At 37.5% G+C, this 23,680-nt stretch overlaps 2 protein-coding genes across 10 annotated transcripts in view; one reads left to right on the top strand and one right to left on the bottom strand.

Annotated features, from left to right (window-relative positions):
* The first annotated feature begins 941 nt into the window (after positions 1 to 941).
* Dnajc19 (DnaJ heat shock protein family (Hsp40) member C19) lies at positions 942 to 23,495 on the top strand. 5 transcript variants are annotated; one of them, XM_052732291.1, is made up of 6 exons: positions 942 to 1,089; positions 2,018 to 2,069; positions 2,146 to 2,219; positions 2,951 to 3,030; positions 3,470 to 3,540; positions 15,963 to 17,199. In XM_052732291.1, the coding sequence occupies exons 1-6, from the start codon at positions 1,087 to 1,089 to the stop codon at positions 16,094 to 16,096; spliced, it is 414 nt and encodes a 137-aa protein (XP_052588251.1). In that variant the 5' UTR covers positions 942 to 1,086; the 3' UTR covers positions 16,097 to 17,199. The 5 variants fall into 5 exon arrangements, with proteins under 5 accessions (XP_052588251.1, XP_052588253.1, XP_052588255.1 ...); XM_052732293.1 differs by lacking the exon at positions 15,963 to 17,199 and adding an exon at positions 23,122 to 23,495 and having other exon boundaries at positions 945 to 1,089; XM_052732295.1 differs by lacking the exon at positions 15,963 to 17,199 and adding an exon at positions 15,890 to 15,945 and having other exon boundaries at positions 947 to 1,089.
* The window catches only part of Fxr1 (FMR1 autosomal homolog 1), a 54,725-nt gene continuing 43,892 nt past the window's right edge, over positions 12,848 to 23,680 (bottom strand). For 2 of the 5 annotated variants that reach the window (XM_052732286.1, XM_052732288.1), the window contains 5 exons: positions 20,920 to 21,123; positions 18,451 to 18,651; positions 17,728 to 17,808; positions 14,547 to 14,638; positions 12,848 to 13,901 (listed from right to left, as the gene is read on the bottom strand). In XM_052732286.1, the coding sequence (XP_052588246.1) occupies positions 13,731 to 13,901; positions 14,547 to 14,638; positions 17,728 to 17,808; positions 18,451 to 18,651; positions 20,920 to 21,123 (749 nt within the window). In that variant the 3' untranslated portion in view covers positions 12,848 to 13,730. The remainder of the gene's footprint in view (positions 13,902 to 14,546; positions 14,639 to 17,727; positions 17,809 to 18,450; positions 18,652 to 20,919; positions 21,124 to 23,680) is intronic. The other 3 variants (XM_052732287.1, XM_052732289.1, XM_052732290.1) reach the window with 2 other exon arrangements.

Below are 23,680 nucleotides of genomic sequence, written 5' to 3'. Positions count from 1 at the left end.
AAGTGTCAGACTAGTTTATATACATCCCACGCCCACAAAAACGACATCCACAATAGCTACATCACAGAAGCAACCCATGAGCAAATGAAAAGATAAGCAAAATATGATACATTCATATAACGGACCTCTGGCTAAAAGCGGGGAGGGGAGTTTAGGGAGGCCGCAGCCAAAGACATGCAGTGATAAATGAAATGGAGAGTCGGTAAGGAAATTTCATTTGAAAAGACCAGTTACTTAAGCTACCTTAGTTTTCTAGTTTCTGCTGAGATTACACATGGCTTATATTGTCTCACAACCTAGAGCCTTTACACAGAAAGATACCTCCTTGTCACTTTCATTCTGGTCAAGTGCATTGCTGTTCTGGGGCCAACGAACCACATGCTCAGGGCAATGCAGATATAGAAGTTCTTTTAATTAGAAAAGTAGTAACTCAGGCTACAACAGAGGAGAGAGAAGACGGTGAACACACACAGCAGTCGTGTTCTTCAGTGAACAAACTCATGTAGCCTCAAGAAGACAACCAAGAAAGGAGATGGAAAATTAACTTTCCATATAATTTTTGATCTACTTATAGACCTAAGTTCTAAGTCAGAAGAAAGATATCTCTGCAGGCCATTAAGACCAGTCTCCTGGCTTCTTGATATCAAGAACAGGGTAGCAAAAAATGCAGAGATGTGAGACGTGGAGAGAAAACAAAAAAAATGTATTGAGAATACCCTCATCTGAAACACTGGGCTACTTTCACAGTGTGGACGGAAAAAGCTATATAAAGCGAAGTTAGGGCGATATGTTTTAGCCGGATACTCATTTTAGGGCCGGGCATTAGACTTCCAAATCAGAAGTCCAGGGCGGAGGGCACAGCAAGAACCGCCCCGTCAGACCTTTCACTCAACCCCAGTTGCTTGACCCCTTTTGCAACACCTTGCGCGACAGTTCCCGAGGCGCTTTACGGCGCTCCTGCCGTGTTGCGCGGCGCTGCTGGACCTGGCGGCCGTGTTGGCTGGAGCGCAGCGGTCCACACAGACGTTCTGTGGCGGTGGGCTCGCGCTGGGATGACCGCGCGGTGCCCGGCCGCGGAGCGGAGTCATGGTGAGTGGCCGGCGCTGACGGGCTCCGACATGGCGCTGACCGGCCCGGGCGGACGCGCAGGCAGACTTTGCCCGGCCTCCCGCTGGCTCCAGCCCCGATCTCGGCTGCAGGAAAACGTTTGCGCCTCCTGGGAGGTCTGCCTGTTAAGGCCCCGCAACACATCCTTTACAGTGGAAAAGCCTTGTGAGAATCTTGCAGCGAGCCTTTGCAAGCACTGTTTCCTAATCCAGCAGAAATCTTATTTCCACCGGTCTTGTTTAAACTTTAATGAGGTTCAAGGGCCTGTGGGTTAAAGTTCTCTTGGACGTCTGAAAAAAATCACCCTTATTGTGGATAAGCAGGTTGACTTAGCCTTTTCTTCTTAGTGAAAATCCCACACCCGACAGTAAATTGTATATGAAAATTGCAGTCGCTTTTAATTTTTTGAGGCAGGGTCTGTGTAACCCTGGCTGTCCCAGAACTCAAGAGATCCACCTGCCAGTGCCTCCCAAGGGCTGGGATTAAATGATATTAAAAGGCCACCATCGTGCACAGCGTCAAAGTGCAGTGTTAAAGATTTTCTTCTTTTTTCTTTCTTTTTGCCAACAAGAACAGCAACAAAATGTTTCTTCCAGCAGGCTTGGTGCTGCACTCTGTCCACTTCCAGCTACTTAGGAAACTGGCTGAAGGATCGTAAATTCATGGCTAGCCTGGACAAGACTCCACCTCAGAATAAAAATGAACTTTCACAAAGGCTGGAGATGTAGTCCCACCAGTATAGCACCTTGCATGTGACACCCTAGGTCCCATCCCTAGTCCTGACAAAGAAAAGAGGGACTTGGGGTGGGGGAGAACCCACCTTTTATTGAAATGAAGGTTGTAAAGTGTTTGAATGCAGAATAGGTGACTATTAGATAAGTAAAGATTTACTCTTTTCCTCCCTTACCAGGCCAGTACAGTGGTAGCAGTAGGACTGACCATTGCTGCTGCAGGATTTGCAGGTTTGTCTATGGTTTGGGGGTGGAAGAGTAGACTGGTTATGGATTAATTTGCTTATTCTATTGATTTTGGTTTTAGGCCGTTATGTTTTACAAGCCATGAAGCATGTGGAGCCTCAAGTAAAACAAGTTTTTCAAAGCCTACCAAAATCTGTAAGACCTAATTTTTTTGCTAAATGTATTGCCTGTATTTGAAGCCTGGAGCTGTCCTGTAGCCTGAATCCCACAGGAATTTCAGTGAGGAGCTACAAACCTTGCAGAGGTGCCACACTAGGAATCAATTGTCACATGTGACAACTGAGGGTGGGTGACCTTCACAGGTCTTTCCTACTCACATACTGTTGACCACCTGCCTTCCCTCATCTGCTCTGTCAAACGAGACATTGCAGTGCGGTTAGAACTACATTCAAGCATCACACCCTGTTGTGATGAAGAATGAATCTGAACCGGATATAGCACACACAGCTGCTGCTCTTCTGGACTTTTCAAAGTCCGCATCATGGACAGCTTGGTGTGCATGATTTCTGCTAAGGTTAAGGTCCTGATGGCCTAATTCCCCTACACTATCATAAAGTCTTGTTTTAGTGGTTGCCTTGAACCAGGTATGATACTGTTTTATGAGAATCAAGTTTTTATGAGGAATATGGGTGACAATGGTCTGCATTCACTCCTGGTTTTGTTTTTGTCTTAAATCAACAGTTTGTTCCAATTTGACTAGAAGAAATGTATGCTTAATACTTGTTACAATAGTTACTACTTATCAAGCTAAAATACCTTGGGAAATACACTTGTAGTTCTCTGAAATGTACTGTTTTTCTTTATTGATTTAACCAACATTCCATTTACTTCATTAATCTTCCCTTCCAATTCAATATCCCTTTCAGGCCTTCAGTGGTGGGTACTATAGAGGTGGGTTTGAACCCAAAATGACAAAACGGGAGGCAGCATTAATACTAGGTGTAAGGTAAGCATTCTATTCGCTCTTAATATGTGTAAGGTAATTCCTAGTATTTTCCTGCAGTTGAGAATAAGGTAGTTCCTAGGGACTTTGTCCCAAGAAGACATTGATTTTATGTTGGTTAACTCCTTCCAGGAGAATCTTTAAGCTTAACATTCCTATAGAAGTACAGGGCTTTCACTGAAAGAACAGGTTATGACAGTGCTCACTGCTGCCTCGAGTGACCTGTAGTGAAATTCTGCCCCATTTGCAAATGAAGTGTTGAGTAAGAAGTGTCAGGTCAGCTGCACTTAGTCCTGTTCTTAAGCACTATAATTTGGTTCTGACTTAGAAAATGCATTTTACATCTGTGTGAGGCTTAGTGTTAAATTTGGCCCTTCTGTATAGTTTGTGTGTGTGATTTTAAGTAAACTGAAGCAACAAATTGTTTCCCTTTTCAAATTAGCCCTACTGCCAATAGAGGAAAGATCAGGGATGCTCATCGACGGATTATGCTCTTAAACCACCCAGACAAGGGTGAGTAACTATTCAGGTTTATTAAACATGTTGGACTAACTGCTACTAATGGGATAACTGATTCTTGGTAGTTATGAATGTCTAAATGTGCGCATGAGCAGTCTCCCAGGCGTGGATCGCATTGTAGTGTCTTAAGTAATGAAATCCACTAGATACGGTGACATACTCCTGTAGTCCCAGCACTCAGAGACGGGGCTGAGGCAAGAGGATCAAGAGCCAACCTGGGTTCAAGGGATACCTTCTCTCACCGAAACAAAGGTATAATCAGCAATATAAGAGTCATTGTGATTTGGCAGTAATAATAAACATTAATACTGCTTTTAGGTTCTGTGTTTGATAAAATATCTCCCAATAATGGAGATCACAAACACTAAATACTTTGGTTGGCTTGTTTTTAAGACATCTTGCTATGTAAACTTCATGACCATTCTGCCTCAGCCCCAAATGCTGGGATTAAAAGCGTACACCCCAACTCTTGGCTCTGAGCTTTATTTATTTGTTGAGTTTTGCTATATTTTTGCATAGATTCATAAATAGTCATAAATAAACAAGTGCTAAGTTTTAATTAAGGAAAACTTTTTAAGGGGCTTCCATTTATAGTGAACACTTAGAACAGGAAATTACCTATTTGGAAACCTATGAGCTGAGCTGTTTGCTTTTGATGAACTTCTAAGTAGCCTTAACTGGTAAAAGCAAGGGATTTCTTTGACTAACAGACCACACAAAAATCTATTGTCATGCACAAATCTTTTTGCTTATAGGAAAAAGGGTATTGATAAGTTTAAACAGGACAACTGTTTAGTATTTGACTTCACTGTGTAAGGAATTTAGCTTGAATTACTTAAGGTCTTCTGATGTTCAAGATGCTTAGGTAGAGTTCATACATATACATTCTACCAGCATTCTCGATACTCTTCGATGGACTGATTAGCTGCTCCATCAGGTTAGTAAAACAGCAAATCTAGGTAATAGAAAGGGTCAGCTAATATCAAGAGAGGAAAATTGAAGCGGGAAAGGATGTAAAATAAATAGGTCTTTCCAGCATAAGCTCAGAAGCCCCTGAGAACAGGTAACACAGTGGATTATGTTCACAAGTGCTTAGTTTCAGGCACTTGTGTGGGAGGAGCTAAATTTTATTTCAGTCAGATTTTAAGGTTTTAAAGGTAAAATTTGTGTGAAAACATCTCATTTCCCATTGGTCTCATTGGTCAGATATTTTACCCTGTAATTTGGTGACCTATTTATAGTTATCATAGTTGCTTTTTAGAGAATGAAGATAGTGTTTCTGTTAATGCCCAGGATCCTCGAAATGCAAGTAGCTTTTGACAGATTTAGAATCTGTGCTCTAAACTATGTCTCCCCCTCCCCTTTCTTCTATAGGAGGATCTCCTTATATAGCAGCCAAAATCAATGAAGCTAAAGACTTACTAGAAGGTCAAGCTAAGAAATAAATGTGATGAATTTTAAGTCCATTAGTCTATGTATGAGTATGTTTTTGTAATAAAATACCTCAGAGCTATAATTTGTGTAAATGGCTTGGCATAAGCTAAATCAATGTCTTGGTATATTTTGTTCAAATTTGAGGATTTCAAAATTAAGACTATAGTATTAGCAATTATGAGTACAGAGTCACACCATTTGAATATAAGCACTGTTCATTATTTAGAGAGTTACTCTTCAAGGCTAAGGCTTTGCTCTGAGAATGCCCCACTGCAGTCTACTCAGACAACCTAACTACTGAAGCAGGGATTCTTTGGGAGGTAAAACTCAAGGTACAACTGGCCTAGGTAATTGAACACTGTAATTCAAAATTACTAATTTAGCTAGAACTTTCATCTAAGACATTTCTTAGGTAGTTCACTGGCAGTTAAATTTCAGTACATTAAAACTTTAAAAATAAGACTGAGTCTCTATTAAATTATGTAGCTCTGGCTGTCGTGGAACTACGTAGACCAGGCTGGCCTTGAACTCAAGAGATCCACTGTCTCTGCCTCCCAGGTGTAGTGATGAATGCTGTATGCCACTACACCCAGCTACTTTAAAACTATAATAATTTCAGCGTATGGGCCCTGTTAATTTTTAAAATTCTTAGCTAGTCCAAGTTGTACCTGCTTTGTTTTTTACATAATTCATTTAAAATGGTTATGACCAAGCTTATCTGTGAATATAAAGTCCTCTCCATATTAAAATATTGAGAGCCAGTTGTAGAGCATGCTTTTAACCCCAGCACATGAAAAGCAAGTGCTTTTTATTTTCAGCCTCAACATTTTACAAACTGTAAATCCAAGGGACATTTGAAGGCAGGTAACTTTGAGTCCAACATTCAAATATGTAAGGACTTAGGTCAGGAGGTACAATCCCTTCCTGGTGGTCTCTGTAGCATTTAATCCTGTCAGCACTTTACTGGTCACACTAGGGAAGAGGCCAGGTCCTGATGAGGCACTTTTTTTTTGGGGGGGGGGAGGGGTTGTTCAAGACTGGGTTTCTCTGTGTAGCTTTAGCACCTTTGTTAGATCTCACTCTGTAGCCCAGGCTGGCCTCAAACTCACAGAGATCCGCCTGCCTCTGACTCCCAAGTGCTGGGATTAAAGGTGTGCCACCACCACCCAGCTTCAATTCACTTTTTAAAAATATTTTTCTTTGATTTGCATTGGCGTTTTGCCTGCAGGTATGTCTGTATGAGGGCATAGGCTCTCCTAGAACTAGAGTTACAGTTGTGAGCGACCATGTGGGTGCTGGGAATTGAACCTGGGTACTTTGGAAGAGCACTCGGTGCTCTTAAACCACTGAGCCATTTCTGCAGCCCACTACAGTTCATTCTTCACAGCAGTTATGTTTTGTGAAGTCACCATGACACTAAACTGGCAAATGCAGATTGTGTTCCTAGTGGAACAGGTTCTTGTGAGCGTCTAGGCACATGCCTCTCTTTGAACATGACTTATTTAATATATTTCTTGCTTCATTAATATTAAAGTCGGAAGCACTACAGCTTAACTTTGGCATATACAGCCTTTTCTTGTTTTGAAGGACACAGCACTACACCACTACAGTTAAAAGGATTAGAGAAACCACCAATACAAAGCAAACAGTGTCATACACTGCATTGCCCTACCTGAATTCATGGTATTAGAAATGATCAACAAAGCATGTTAAATGTTGATGTGGGTTTTATGTTAGCAAGCAGGTCAATACACTTAAAGAATCCATAGATGAGGGTATCTAAAATATTATGGTTTATAATCCAAAGTATTAACCTTTTTTTTTAAATCTGGCTATTTGAACTAATAATAATAAAAATGTTTCAGGGCTATAAAGATGGCTCATCCATTAAGCCCTGTCTGCTCTTCTATAGGACCCAGTTTGATTCCTAGAACCCACATAGCAGTTCACAAACACCAGTTCCAGGCTATAAAGATGGCTCATCCACTAAGCCCTGTCTGCTCTTCTAGAGGACCCAGTTTAATTCCTAGAACCCACATAGCAGTTCACAAACACCAGTTCCAGGCTATAAAGATGGCTCATCCACTAAGCCCTGTCTGCTCTTCTAGAGGACCCAGTTTGATTCCTAGAACCCACATAGCAGTCCACAAACTCCAGTTCCAGGGGATCTGATAACATTTTCTGGCCTCCTTGGGCACAGCCTGCACACATGGTGCAGACAGACATACATGCAGGCAAGACACCCATATATACAAAATAAAAATGGTACGTGTTTCTATGAACAATAATAAAGCAGAGTTTGGTTAAGATTTAAAAGCAGATTTTTGAAAAACAAGTAGTATTACAATATGCCCCCGAGCAGTCATCCATTAACTGCAAAGGACTGAGCACTGTAGGCACAAGTACCTTTTTGAGTGTCAAATGCTATGCATGCCTGTTAAAGACAGGCGCCAAAGCATTGAAAGCCTTTCATATACTAAGGAGCACAACCATTCACTTGATAGTAATGTTTATTTTCTCTAGGTTTACCTTTTTCAAGCTGAAGAATCTGTATTTCATTGAAAGCTCTAGGTGTTAACGTTTAAATGTCACACATGTAAGGGCTCTTAGAAATAGATCTGTAAAAGGGCCTTCTCCGTGCTATTTTTCTAAGTGCTTAAAGCCTCCTGTATTGTGTTAAGCATTCTTATTGTATCTCAACTATTATGTGTTTAACACAAGGAAACCAAGGTTTAGTGAAGTGACATGTCCAAGGAGACAGGGCTGAGTGGGAAAACCTGTTTCTTCTCATATTCACACTTCCATGCCCCCTAACTTCTGTGGTTAACCTTTCACAGTTCTAATCCAATCATCTAAACATGTTTCTTGGTGATACTTGCTAAGCATCCAATTGTTTACACACACACATATAAGGTGCAGAGGTTTGGACTGTTTTGCCATAAGCTAGGCAAGCACTTGCCAACATTCCTCTATCAGGTACTGTAAATGGAGACAAAGGGTCAGGAGCAGATCAGTGGCAAAGCAATAGCCTAAACTTGGGGCCACAGGAATCAGACAGTAAGGCTAAGGTGTGGGGGCCAAATACCACCCCTGAATGTTTTCGCTCAGGAGCCATCCAGCTTTGTTTTTGAGAGAGGGTTTCATTGGGACACCCCTGAACCCCAACAATCTGTGCCCACTTTCCCAGTGCTGGCATTATAAACCTGTACTCCAACATCTGATTTTAATGTGGGGACTGTACTCAGATCACACTTACATGAAAGCACTTCACTGACAGCTGCGTCCCCAGACCCTAGGTAGCTTTGAGCAAGTCTCTATACAGAAGGATAAATGGAATAAAATTTTAAGGACTATGAAGAGCAAAGCGATTAGCTAGTGAAATGACTGAACCCTGGACCTGTCTTTCCCAGTTTATCATGTTCATTTATAGTTTGATTTTCTGTCCACAGCTTGCCTTTGGTGTTGATATTGCTAGGACAGAAGTCCTAGCTCACTGTCTTTAGAAATTGTAGTAGTCCTCAAAGTCAATCATCTTTGGCAACCATGGATTTTTAGCAAATCCTCTTGCCTTCGAGCATTCTCCAAATGACAAGAGTACTTAAGGAAGCATTGACACAAAAATGATACTGTCAAATTTTGTAACCCACTATTCCAGAAGTTAGTTATCTAAGACCCTTTACACCTGTATATTCTGAACCACTGAGAAGTACTAGGGGAAATTACAAGGTAAAAATTAGAGCCAGTAAATGGCTCACTGGGTTAAGGACACTTGCTGCAAGCCTGACAAGCTCAGTTACTTCAGAGTTGATGGAGTGAATATCCCCCAAGATGTCCCACGGCACAAGCATCCCACTTACAAAAATGTATTGAAAAAAAAAAATCCAGGCAAAAACCTAAACCTGTAAATCTTCTCTAAGTTTGAATGTCCTACCTTAAACCTTACACACAAACAATTAAAATAAGACAATGTTTCACCTCAAATAAGTGTTAGTAAAAATTACTATCTAGACCAGAGTACTCTCAGATATGTGAATTCATAACATCTTTTTCTGGTAATGACCTATAAAGGTGAGTTTTCAATTCAGAAACCTGAAATTAAATGCCATCACCCTTGTAGTAGTTATGAGCAATTTACATAACTCAAGTTCAAAAAACAGCACATAAATCACACGCTATGTTAAAATATATTTAATACACTCATTGGCTAAGAACACTAGAGCAAGTAACCCTGAGTACAGGAGACATCAGTGCCCACAGTTCTACTGTGCTGAGGCAGAAATGGGATGTTAGTGATTCTCCCAATCCCTGTGACCCAGTGACAGGGCGAGTCCTGTTATGGTGTAATCTGGAACCTATTAACACATGCGACCATAATAGTAGTCCTTGGTGGTGGAATTAAAAATAACTTTGCTTAAAAGCAACAAATCTAGGCAAGATGGCTCACTGGTTGAAGGTACTTGGGGCCAGCCTGGCAACCTGAATTTACTCCAGAACCCACATAGACATCCAAATTAATATAAGGTTCAGGCAATAAATATGAACTAGTTTATGCCTAGTAGAAAGCTTTTGTTTGCTAAAAATGGTTTCAAACTGCAAGATTAGTAAATAGAGTAATTTTAGAATTCATTAAGATACAACTACCAAAATATAGAAAGTTAAGAATCTTGCCGGGCGGTGGTGGCGCACGCCTTTAATCCCAGCACTCGGGAGGCAGAGCCAGGCGGATCTCTGTGAGTTCGAGGCCAGCCTGGACTACCAAGTGAGTTCCAGGAAAGGTGCAAAGCTACACAGAGAAACCCTGTCTCGAAAAACCAAAAAAAAAAAAAAGAATCTACTAAGTGTAGCAGTGCTACTTAGGGCTGCCAGGCTGTGTAAGAAGGAATTCTTTTTGTGTTGAGCCTAACTGGAATGTAAGGAATGGACATACCCAACACACACCATTGTAAGTATTTTCACACTCTCAAGGTTATGGGACATATGGTTAAAATGTTACTCCTAACTTTTTACATATAGAGAATAAAAGACACAATGGCTCCTAATTATATGCTTTTTATCTATAACATCTCAAATTTTAGAAGAATTAGACAGTGGTTTGTGGGAAATCATGGTCAGGTCTGCCTGTACTTTCAAGTACTCAGAAGGGTAGAACCAAAGTGAAGGCCAAACCTGGTCAACATTTAAATAAATCTGTACAGCCAGGTAGAAATGCTGGCTCATGCCTGTAATCCCAGCACTAAAGACCTGAGGCAGGAAGAAAAGCTAAGGATACAACTGTTTCAAAGTACTTTCACAGGGTCCTGGGTTCAATTCCCAGTATCATCAAAAGTGGAATTTTTAAAAAAGGTATTACTTTATTACAGATTACATGTGCCTCTGTCATCCAGCTTTAATGGACAACACCAACCCCTTACTAAATTTCTAGTGCTTTTACTTAAAACATATAATTAGGTTGACAAAAAAACTGTCATTAGTTGGTCATTTTTGACCCCCTAAGAGTAATAATTTACAATGAAATAACAACTCTAATCTACAGGTATGTTTCAACCAGCAGTACATACTTTCAAGTTAATACCACTTGTTCAAAGATTAGGTGTATCCAACTGGAATTAATTCCAACAGATTAAACCCAAACTCTTACCATATTAAAAAGGTTAGGAGCAATTATGACACCCCAATTAAAAATGTTAGGAGGTAATGAGTTGATATGGGGGAATCCAAGCCATAAAAAAGCAAATTAAGACTGAATAAGAGTTAAAAAACACACCATCCTTTTCAAACTCTACAAAATTCTAGGTACAAATGTGATGTTCCTTTACTGACAAGACCCATGTCTTCACATTCTGGTCAGTTTCCCATTTGCTTTTCCTTAGCATACATATACCACAGACTTAGTCTTTAAGAATCCTAATTATTTGAGCCACAAGAAAACTGGAATGTCTGCAGAGGACATATCAACTTCTCCAGAGTTTCCTCAGGTTACAATGCCCAAGTCAAATCATAGTCAGCTACAGCAATCACTCTGGATTACCGGTGCTAAGACTCAAGAGTAAACCATTTACGGCTTCTCACTTCACACTCAGTGCCTCACTATTGATTTCTTCAGCTTACCAAGTATTATCATCTGTACTTTAAAAAACCCAAAAAAACAAACGAACTCATTTCAGCAAAATCCCTTGCCTTTGTCTGAGCAGCACCTCGGGTAATTTCCCAAGAACTCATTGGACTGACATGCTGCTCAGTTCCACATGAAAACTTTAGAATAATTTTTTTTTTTTTTTTTGCATTCTTGCTTGCACTTTTGGTGGGTGGAGTGCACAAGAATCCCAGAATCCTTACTTTATCCCCCACCCCAATGAATCAGGAAATCAGATCATTTTTGCCCCTCACGTAATCTGCACTCCTTCACATTCAGTTCAAAATTACATGTAACCTCATGGGTCTCCATACCTCAGTGCTTTGAGCTGCCAAAACCTTTCAGAATATACTTTCTGCATTCACATTTTGTAGTATGTGCTAGAGCAAGGACTCCCACTCATAATCTAACCAAGGGAGCAGCCAAAGTACCAGAAGCAACCTGAATCAACCTGTTACCTCTGGGGAGGTGGATTTTCACTGACACTATATAAAACTCTGACCAAGCTATCTGCAAGAAAAAAAAAAAAAAATCTGACAGTTCTTTAGTGATGATTCTTAAAGGGCAAGTCACTGGGTGGTTATTTTCAGGTAATGAAATCTCAGCTCTTATCTTAAAGAACTAATTATTAAATCCTGCTCCTCCCATGTTTCATCAATACTTGATTTTTAACAGCTTGGGAATTAAAATTTTTTTTGGGTTAGGGATGTAGCATAGTGGTAAAACACCAATTCCCATCAGACACAAAATTCTTTGTCCAATACTTCATAGTTAAATCTGTGACCCACGTACACAGAACTAAGTAATTAAGAAGCCAATTATTTAACTTGTTTTTAAAACTTTTCAAAATAAGGTTATGGTTATTTAATCTGGTATACAAAGTGCAAGAATTTCACTTAAAAGTTCTATTATCAGGACTATTAAAGAGTTCAAAAAAAAATCTAGTCTCAGTACATGTTAAGCTCCATTAGAATGTACGTGATAGGCTATGGCTACACATACTAATGAGCAAATTGTCCATTTGTAGCTATATGTGAATTATCCCTCAGTTCATTTATAAAACAAGCTCAACATTTTTATGCACATAATTAACAAATTATGCACATAAAAAACTTCAAATGACAAAATTAAAGCACTTCCAGCAGTCTATGTAACACATGGAGCAAAATCCTAAGTCCACAAATATTTCATTTGATCAACAACCACAGAAATATACATTTATCGTTAAACTTCCATCTGAAAAAAAAAATCTCTTCATAAAATTAAGTCTTCTGAATATTTTTAAACTTTTAATTACTGATTTTCAATCACTGGTATGAGAATCTTCAAAATCATTTCCTTGTCAATCAAAAAGCACATTATTGGCCTATTACTTAAAAACTGCTTACCATATGTTAAAGTTTTTTTAATAAAGAACTAAAGGCAAAAGTAAAATGCTTATCTTCTGCCTCCCATATCTTCCACAACTTGCTTTTGATTAGAATTTAATATGAAGAGGTTTCTCCAACAGCAAAGACATATTTTCTAAACCATTTAACAGCCAAATTTTTAAGTGTTAAGACTTTAGAGGGTTCATTACAAAATGATTAAGCAATCAGCATTTTAATACTAGATCTGAGGCAGAATAAATGCTTTTGAAAAGCAATCCAAGAACGCTCTCTATTCTAGGCCTGTGAAGTAGTCCTACTGCTTTAAAACAATTGGCATAAAAAGTAGAAAGTTAAAATCAGCAAATGGAAGATCAAAGTTTATTTACTACCTGCATACAAAAACATATTGCACATCAAACAACCAAAATCAAAAAAGGGGGAAAAAAGGAAAAAAAGGAGGTGGGAAGAAAATGTGAAAGATACTCTAATGAAGACTAAACATGTAGTTTATACAGAATAAACCCTCTGGAAATTGATCTTTTCAGTAGTTCAGGCTATGTCTGAATGGACATGACTAATCAGCTTAGTGTTTCAACTAAAGCTATGTTTGATTTCTTTAAATACTGTACACTTTAATAAATAAACCAAACAAAGCCTCAATGTAGAACAGTCACTGCCAATATCACCCAGTGTCCCTGCAGATGAGTTAACATATGTATTCCAGTGGTCTGCAGACTTGCCTCTACAAACAGCATTTAAAAAACACGTAACAGACCAGTTTCCAGACTAAACTAATGAAGAAAATTACAATTCAGTGCAAAATATTTTTAAACTGCTTCATTCTAGTTTTCCTCAGGTGAAGAAGTGGTTGCATATTATTAAAAATGTAACAAAAGCAGCTAATGCTTTCATAAAGAATATTACGTTTGGGACCCCACCCCACCCACCTCCCCCCCCATCTCTGCCATATTTTGAAAACAAAATAACATTTCCTATAGCCAGCAACTTTTTTTTAATGTTACATATACTATTCTCAAGGCACATCTGATGATATATTTTTAACACAGTAGGTGTCAAAGTATGTTTAACATATGATTTCTTCAGGATCCCTCCCCTTTCTGAATTCCAAATGGAGGAACTGAAAGTGCGGTGTAAGACTGGCGATCCGTATTCTATCTTTGGCAAGCTTGTACAAGCACTATTGTAACTGTAATGTAAAAGAACTGTAAACTAGGAACTTCCTTCAGTTATGAAACACCATTCAGGACTGCTGCTTCTTGAGTGCTTTCTTCTTTTAAGTTCTTAGTCTTTTCTTCTCCTGGAGTACGCGGTAGTTTAGGAATTTCATCGCCAGAAGCGCTAGTTGGACCATTTATTGCCTTTTCTGAAGGACCATGCTCTTCAATCACATCTTTTGCCTGTCAAAGGGAGACAACTTTTTCAACATCTTTATAAAGAAATCTGTAGCTGAGGAAGAAAATAACTACATAAACATTACTTTTTTTAAAAAAAAAGATAACTTTCATATGCCATACAGAAAGCATTTTAAATTTAAAACAAATACCAATGCATTCCAGTCTCGGGGTTTTTAAACTACAACATCTCTAGTACCTATGAGTGCCCATATCACAAAAAGCACCTGCACTATTGAATGAAACCTGTACTAGTATTGTTAAACCAGTGGAGAGTGCACCATATAAATGGTGTAAGCAGTCAATACAGTAGGGTAAAACAACAATCACCCATTTTACTCACCTTTCTGAAACTCCTATTTATGTATTAATCACTGAAAACATTGAAAAGAATTGTAACTTAAAGGGTCTATTCCCACTACTGACAAGAGGTATACAGCAAATCAAGTAAATGCTGACGTGCTATCTATCTGGCAAGTGTCTCACGCTCAAGCATGCATCAGGGGCCTGGGATAAACCAAGGATCTTCTTTAAATATCTTTTAGGGGAAACAAGTGACCATACAGTAATAAATAAAAAATAAATAAATCTAAACAATACGGAAATAATAATTAAAAAAAAAAAAAAACCTACATGTTAAATTCTCCTTACCATTTCTTTCTTGTTTTTAGCCAAAGTTTCCCTTGGGAGGTTTCTTTGTCTGCTCTGAGACTCAGCTCTAGAAATATAATCTGCAACTGTGACTGTTAAAGATGAGAAAAAAATTACAGGTGTTGAAAAATATTTCTAAATTTTATTATGGATAAAGAGTAATTTCACTATTAAAGTAAACTAAAGGTGGGTCACCCAATTTCAAAAATTTACGCTGGGTATCCACCTCTGAACAAAAACATAGCTTGGAAAAATGTGCCTATGATTTTAAAAGTTAGCTGGAACTTGAGGAAATCTAGATTGAAGTCCTTTTCCCCAAGAATCCAGGTATCTCTTGGTTGAGTCTAAGACTGTGGGACGAATTTGGTGTAGCAACCCACCACAAGTACTGCAGGGCAGTGTCCTAAGTCCAGGGTGGTGTCAGCAACCATTAATGTATGTGTTGGGGGGGGGGCAGCAATGTTGGCACAAATCATGATGGGATGGTTAAAAATTTTAATGTTTTATGTTTTTTGGTTGTTCCTCTGGCCCAAGAAAAACAGCACAATTAAGGTGTTGAAGTGTGGTGTTTTGTGGTTCCTTCCTACCATTTCATGCTAGACAGCATTTAATCTATCTGATGTTCAGATTTTAAGAAGCATAGGCAAACTAAGAAAAAAAAAACAACACAATCCTAATGTGGTTAGACACTTGTCAAGGGTGGGAAAAGAACAGAGTAAATAAATATAGAGATGCTGTCTCATCAATGTTGCTCTCTTGCTAGGTCTTAAACATAAGATAATCACATTAAGTAACGAATTAGGAAACAGAGTAAACTATCATGCTAATAAATGACCTCTGTTTATTAGTATCATGCACTGGCCTCAGGACTTGAAACTCAAAATACTTAATTTTACATAATTATTTTCTATCACAGACTAGTTTTAAGAAAAACCCCAATTTGTAAAAATTAAAAACAAGTCAATTTTACATTATTTAAAGCCACCACGTCTGGGGAGAAGACCATTATAAATCTAATTAGTCCATTAACTTAAATCACTTACTAAAAGGCTGAATTGTATTTTACAATTCATTCATCTTAATAATGCATGTGCTAACATTAAGATGGAAGAACTCTCTAGTAATTCATTACCTTATAAGCATCTTGAATCAAGACTTATTAGAAAACTACAGACATTTCAAATCTAAAACTGCTTTCCTTCCAAATTATAAGGAATTCAGTATGCTCATTCTGAAGCCTTTAAATGGCTCCTCATTTTAAAATCACTTTTAAGAAATTTATAAACATGTTTCGTAATACTCTGGGAGAGGAGTATAATCTACTCATTTTGTGTACTCTACAGGGCAACAGAACTGTCTTGAGAATGACTGTAATCATGGGTAGGGGACACGCCAATGAGTATTTTGTTTTCACAGTGCAGACCTCAGTGACACCTGGAGGAATGCATCTACTTCAAGACGTTGCTGCAGACATTGTCCAATGGAAATGTGTGCCAACAGTTCTTAGACCCTTTCACCTACTCCTACATAGAATGAAAACTTTGATGTAGCTGTGATTCCAAAGCTAAGCAGCACTTAGTTCTGTTCCTTGCCACAAACAAAAGGAGCCAGTTAAGTAACTTGTTTTATAGTTCTTATGGAATACAGCCCCTTAAATTTTAATAGAAATTGAAATTTCAAGGAAAAACTATAGACAATTTTGTGGCATAATCAGCACCCTGGAATTCAATTGACACCACTGTAGTGTTTAAGCACAGGGAAGACCACTCAACGGATAATTTATATACAACTAAGAGCAGCTAGAAATTCTATGAAAAGGAAAAACTACTATCAACTTTGTGTGGGGGCTGTCTCCCTTGCTGGGGCACGAAGAAACTGTGAGGGACTGGAAATAAAGGAATTTGATAAGAGGAAACACAATGGTTCCAAAGAAGAGTGAAGACAGGATCAGATATAGTATGCAATAGCACATTACTGTCAAATGATCAAAACTCCAAATTAGCCATTTCAGTGAATTCCATTCAAATTCATCTAACTTAGAAGAAATCCTGTTCTGATATTTTTATGTCTGTATACTTAACTATGATCACTGGAGCTTAAATTACGTTGAAATGTAGTCCAGGTTAATAAGCCCATACTGATAGCCTGGATTTTATTTACAAAGTAGGGCTAGAAAATATTCACTGCTGTGCCACCTTCAAAACTGAAATTCATAACCTCTTCAACTAAAACACAGTTCTAACATTAAGGGAAAGAAGAAATATAAAAGGAAAACAAATTCTTCCATAGTGTTTGATTCTTTTTTACATGTCCATCTATCTTTAAAACATGAACTCTTCAGAACGGGAATTAATGCCCTTACCTAGCCTTCCCAAATGTCTCTGTAACCTCTATACTCAAAATAAAGATTTACAGTTTACATTATTTGGGGGGAAACACATGAAAATACATGTTTTGGAAAGAATGCAAAAATTGATTGGTTTGAAAGGGGTTTATTTCTACTGCACACAATTTCTTCATGGTGAATATACAGTGATTCTCTGTACAATAAGAAATGGATTGTGTTCAAAATATAGACATAGCAAACATGTTTCTTTCCAGTTACCAAAACTTGTGACAACATAAAATATTGAATGAAACTAAGTAAATACTATTTGAATGATTAGTATGTGTAAAGGAAAACGCACCACACTACAATAACACAAAAACATTAACATGCATCCTCTTTTAAGGAAAAAGACACTTCTACATTTTGTTTTTAAATTTTGAGTATTTTAATTCCCACCAAAATGAGGCGCCCAATCTAGATATCGTAAAAGCAGGCACCATGCAAAAACTGCCTAGTTTTGCCAATCAACCTTAAACACAACTCACACCACAGCCCCTGCAATGGCAGTCCCCACCTTAAGTTTGAGGAATACTGCCAAATGAATAAAGTCTTGGAAGTATTTCCATGTAAGAAATTAAGACACAACATTAGTTCACTTAAGACTGGATACTAAACATTGATACTGTGAAGGAAGAATGCATTGTCTTAGCAGTGTCATTAGTTGAATAGCTTATGCAATGCAAATTCTGAATGTATATACACACATGTGAACATGTAACTATATTTAGAATGCAGACACATGACATTTTTTTCATGCTTGTGACCTGACACCAACAGGCCCACTCAAGTTACCTGGCTGTCTATCTTCTGCCTGACCCCTGAAACGACGCCTGCGGCTACGATTGCGTCGCTGGGGTTTTTTTTCACTATCATCTGTAATTGCAAAGTTTACCATCAACTATTCTGGCAAAAAATAACAAAACAAAAAAGAACAAACAAAAAACTTCTTTCCTTATTTAAGAAAAGGAAAGAAAAACTTTTAATTAAACGTCGAAGGTAAAGCATACAAAATCAACAAAGTATTATATACACTTTTGTAGCATAAAGCATTCCTCTCTGGAAATTAAGAGGGCTTTAACTCATAATAAAGCAAACTGTCATATGTAACTGAAACTATCACCATCATTCAGAAAAGGAGATTTCTCTCCAACATATTTTGAGTTTCAAAGTTAATGACATTTTAGCCCCTTAATAATAAATGCTCACACTATGCATCTCCCCAAATGTACCATAATTATTAAAAGGGGGTGCTAGTTTTGTTTGTGGACAGTAAGATCAACTGAGTATTTGTACTGATTTAACAGTATAAAAGGGCACTTTAATTAATCCTCCCAGTTTCTGATAGTTTGACAAACAGGAAAACTAGACACCCAAGACAAGCAAGTTATCTCCCTCATTTAAAGTAAAGACTGAAAAATCACTTGTGAATTGCATACTTAAAAACAAAAAGGCTCATCTATTACCAGTATAATACAATCACACACACACACACCTTCTCCCTCAATGCTTACATACCTAGCCCATTCTCATTAACTGAGGCTGTATCAGATTCAGTCATTCCATCCATCAGAACAGCATCTTCATCAGTCCTTCGTCTACGAGACCGCCTACGACGGTTAGTACTGTGATGAGATTCGCTGGCGTCAGTGTCTGCAGTCTGATCTGATTCTGTATTATCAAGTAAGCTGTATGGATTGCTGTCTGGATCTTTGAGCACTATATTCATGTCAGAGGCAAGAAACAGTCATTTAAGAGGACTGCACTTAAAATGCTTGATCTACTGAACTACATCAACTAATTGTAAATAAACTCTAATACCCCCCAATAAAAATATAGGCCTGAAATAAAAAAGTTTTCTTGTTATCACTAATTTATCTGAAAATTAAGATGATTAAATAAAATTTTAATGGGAATGAAAAATTGTAAATAAAGCAAAAGGTTATTTCTTAGCTTTGTAATGATTCCTTTGAATTGTTTTACAAATAGTCAGCCCTCTACATCCTCACATAAAACTATAGAAGGGGATGTATCTGTATTAAACACATACTTTTATTCCTACATAATTTTTTCTTACTACTGTCCCTCAAATAAATGCAAACTACTTACATGGCATTTTCGCAGACACAGGTAATCTAGAGATGATATAGAACAGTGTGCACAGACGATGTGTTAATATTGTATCACCTTTCATTAAGGATTTAAAAGAAAATCTGTGGGGGTTACTGAGACCAATCCCCCATAGATACTGAAGGATAACTATATCAGAAAATACTGTACTATCTAATTCTGACATTCACACTCTTAAGATAATCCTACCCAGAGGGTAGAAAAATAAAAATAAAAATGAAGAATAATATTCAGCTACTATGTAGTGAATCTAAGAGAGCCTTTTGTTTCTCTTTACAACTTTAAGGTGACTGCTGCTACCCAACTATTTCCAAATAAAATTCAGCATCTGCACCCAAGACCTAAGAAAAATCAGCTAAGTATAAACTGAAACAACCAAAACAAGTCCACAGAGGTGTCATAAACTAAACCAGGCTGAACTAGTAACTGGTTATGAAAAAAACAATGAAACAGATGTTAACTTGCATTCTAACTCTTAAAAACAAAGCATCGAGTGAAGTTAAAAAGAATGGTTTCAAGATACAAACGAAAAGAAAAACACCTGTCTTCCTATGTGCATCTACTTCCAACACTCAAATTACAGAAGAAATTCACCTAATCACTATTACTCCTAAGTTTCCTTTGGTAACAGCTAGAATCTTTGCTGAAGATACTAAGTTTATCTATTAATTATAAAAGCTACGTAAAATACATTTATTTTGAAGTTCCACAAAATATAACTGTATAATAGTAACAGCATGTAGTGTACATTTTAATACAAAAATTACTTCCCTGAAAAGACTAAGCTAAACTTTCCTAAATAAAACTAAACTTAGGACCCAATGAAAATTGGGAAACAATTGGAGCTAAATACACTTCCCTTCATTTTATGCTGATTTGTTTCATTGTTTGTAATGTTAAGGTATTTGGGTTTTTCTGGGGTGAGGTGGGGGTGGAGGTTCGAGACAAAGTTTCTCTTTGTAGCCCTGGCTGTCCTGGAACTTGCTCTGTAAACCAGGTTGGTCTTGAATTCACAGAGATCCACCTGCCTCTTCCTCCTGAGTGCTGTGATTAAAGGTGTGCACCACAAAGGCCTGGCTTTAATATGCAAAGACTAACATTCTAAAGGATTTAAATATTTTTAAAATATTTAAAATGAGATATTTAATCATTATAAAGTATGACCTTCTTAAAGGACATGTAAATAATAACACTCATTTGCTCAGAAAGAGCATTCTAGAAACAATACCACTCCATGGTGTAAAAAAAAAAGCCAATGACCACAGCCAACACATGCTTGCGTGTATGACTTCTTCATCTCTACACTGTATTTATGAACATGTGGTGTGCCCACAGAAGCCACAAGAGGGCATCAGATCCCGATGAGCTGGAGTTGCAGGGCTGCGAGTAGCCCACCGTGGGTGCTAGGAGCCTAGCTCCCTAATTCTACAATAGCAATAACTGTTCCTAATTGCTGAGCCACCTTTCCAGCCCCTCTATATTCCTCTTTACAGTTCAATTTCTCAATAAAACAGAATTGAATTTACATTTTCTGTCCTCAAACTGTAGCGAAGAATTCTTGGGAAACAAGAAAGTATTACCTAATTACCAAAGAACCCAAATGGAAAGGGATAAATATGATTCTCAAAGCAGAGGACAACAACCAACTGGAAGTTCTAACCTATATATTCCTATGTAAACCTTCACTCAGAATTGCTCTACACAACTTTGTCTCTATTAACTGCTACACAGTCTACTATTTTCTCTAAGACAGTAAGCAGAACTCCAAAAAATGTGTGGCTCTGAGGAAGGAAGTAATTCTTGTAGGGTTATACTGTTTACAAAGCATGAACACTGACATAGTATGTAAAAGACTACCAGAACTGATGGAGGATTTGCCACCACGTGGTCCACCACGACCTCGACCCCCAGAAACACTTCTGCCTCTTCCTCCTGGGCGTCTCCTGCTGTCCCGCTGATGGCGACTCTCTCGCTCATCTTCTCCTGCCAATGACCAATCACTCAGCTCATCCTTACGCTCAGACTCTGTTTCGGAGGGGTTAGACAGCTCAGAATTTGTACCTTGGGGGGAAAAGAGACAGTTTGTAAAATAATTAGGTCACATATATAGATGCTTACAATTTTTCAAAACATTGTCTGCTGAGCATCATTTAAAGTAAGTATAGTAATTGCTCAGAAGAGAGCAAAATTAAAAACTTTAAATTTAATATGCAATTATCAGATTCAACTAACAATTAGAGGAAGCGTACACTATGAAAATGCAATTAATGTCAAGGTTTCTGCTCATTTTAAATTGATAGCTTAAATCATCAGTACACCAAATGTTATCTAATACCTAAAGATAAATTTAATCACATTCAGAAAAATTTAAGTTTTAATCAACAGTGTTTCTATTAATACTGACTCCAGTGTGTATTTTTTCTCTCTCACATTTTAACATCTTTAAAATCAGAACAGTTCTTATAACTGCTAGTCTTTCTTAATAGCTGGGAGTTTACTTGTCAGTTAATATACATAAAATGTTTTATTTACTGCTACCGCAGATTAGTATAACATTAATGTTTCTGAGAAAACAGCTACTACCTAACAACTAATAGAATAGAGACAGGACCAATGAAATAAAGTCCACATGACTATCTCGTTCAGAAATTGATTTTTAAATTTATACAATTTAACTGAAAACACTGCATTTCACTGAAAGTACTGTTTGTCTACCATGCCATGTGTATTTTTTCTCTATAGATCTACAATTGGTATATATGTCAAAAGGCAAAACTTAATCTCAGTGTCCCAAATGTGTCATAATGTGCAAAAATTTCCCCTTGATACATGAATTTGTTGCATGAAATACCTAAAAGTTGACTGTATTTAAACTCCACGAGTATTTACAAATAGTCGTAAAACACTAGTACTCCTTAGATAGTAAACAAGTAATGAGGTGCAGGAATAAAGGAAGAACTCTACAAATACAAATTACAGAGGAAAAGATAACAAAAGTTTAGGAAAAAAAATCCAGTTTATTTTTCACTCTCGGGTATTTGTTTGGAATGAAAACCTCATATAAAGAATAAAGTACCCATTAACAATTAGTTGTCCAAATGCCAAAAACATTAACTGTATCCTCTAACTGTCGAAATATAGACAATAATCATTTTATGAACAGTGAAACAAATCTGTGTTAAGATGTAATAAAGGTGGACAAGCCTAGGAAACTATTTTATCTTACCCAAGGAGAAAAGCAAGGAAATGACTACTTAACATAAATCCAGTATTTATTTTGTGAGACAAACATTACAAAAAACTAAAGTTGTTGTTAAACAGGCTAATACTTGGGTGTTTTATGATGACAAAAAGTCAAGTGTAAGGTTCCACCATGAGATGAAGTTGTCCTAAAATATCCAGGTGGTCCTCAACTATATAGCTCATAGGCCTTTAAATCTTTCTCATGTTATAAAGATGACAGCATGAGAACTGTCAGCCATTGACATAAAAAAAAAAAAATAGAGGCAGGTGGTCATAAGCGAAGAAACCAATGTGTTCCCTAGAATCTGGAAATGACAAGCAAGCAGGTTCTGTCAAACTTCCAAAAAAATAAAACCTGCAGCCAGGTGACATGTAAGAGGTGAGCCCAATGAGGCAATGGTCAGCTTTACAATGATAAAGCTGTACTACCCACACCTCTAAGGTGCTGTAGGTTATTCATTACTGCTCTACTGAAAACAATATAGCCATTTGAACCTTTCCATCTTGTAAAGTACAAGCAGGATACAAGCAAAGAAAACCCACAAAAGCTTTTCAAAATGAGCCATGACACTCATAGTCACAACTTCCTTTTAGTCAAATTTCATAATCAGGCTTTTCCCTACAACTTCTAACTACCACTCTTACCAAGCCAAGATGGTTCCCATCATTTTAATCATGTGATAAAAGCTTACATTAAAAATGTTTTATGATAACCAAGATGTGATAAGCTTCCAAGATTCAAACTAAATTTAGCACAACTTTACACGTTCTACTAGTAAATGCTTATTACAGTTATTACTGTCGTCCTTTTGATAGGTACAAGAACAGCTGTAATTCAAATTCTCAACTCTCTCAAGTTACTTCAAGAAACACATTTCTAGTTCCACAAAGGTTAAGTCTGCCATCTACTGAAGGATCTGTATAGCGTTCTCCAACACAGAAGATTCCTGTGACATTTCCCCATACATCTATTATTTACTCCTCAGCCATTTACCAGAGTGACTCCCTCATCAATAATCAAAGGTCTCAGACACTATTCAAAGATGTTCAATGGCTTTTCTCATTCTCGTCAATCAAAAGTCACATCTGATTATGTGTTTTTAGAATTAAAAATGCAAATATACCTGATTTCTATTTAATTACTGCTTTTAAACATACTTTTGAAAATACAGCATTAGCTTACAATTCTCCATCTTTTACTTTTTTTAGAATTTTATTTAGAAACTTCAATACTGTATTTATGAAAATGCATCAAAGGTTACAAAACTAAAGAGAAGAGATACTTAACCTTCCAACTGTACAACAAACGAAAGCTAGGACAGGTGTACAACTCTAGCACCGTTAGCTTCCTCAGTTCAACAACAAGTCTGGATCT

Source organism: Peromyscus californicus, unplaced genomic scaffold, assembly GCF_007827085.1.
Source record: "Peromyscus californicus insignis strain IS unplaced genomic scaffold, ASM782708v3 Scaffold_9__1_contigs__length_137607984, whole genome shotgun sequence".
NCBI lineage: Eukaryota > Metazoa > Chordata > Mammalia > Rodentia > Cricetidae > Peromyscus > Peromyscus californicus.
This window is presented reverse-complemented; position numbering and strand designations above follow the sequence as displayed.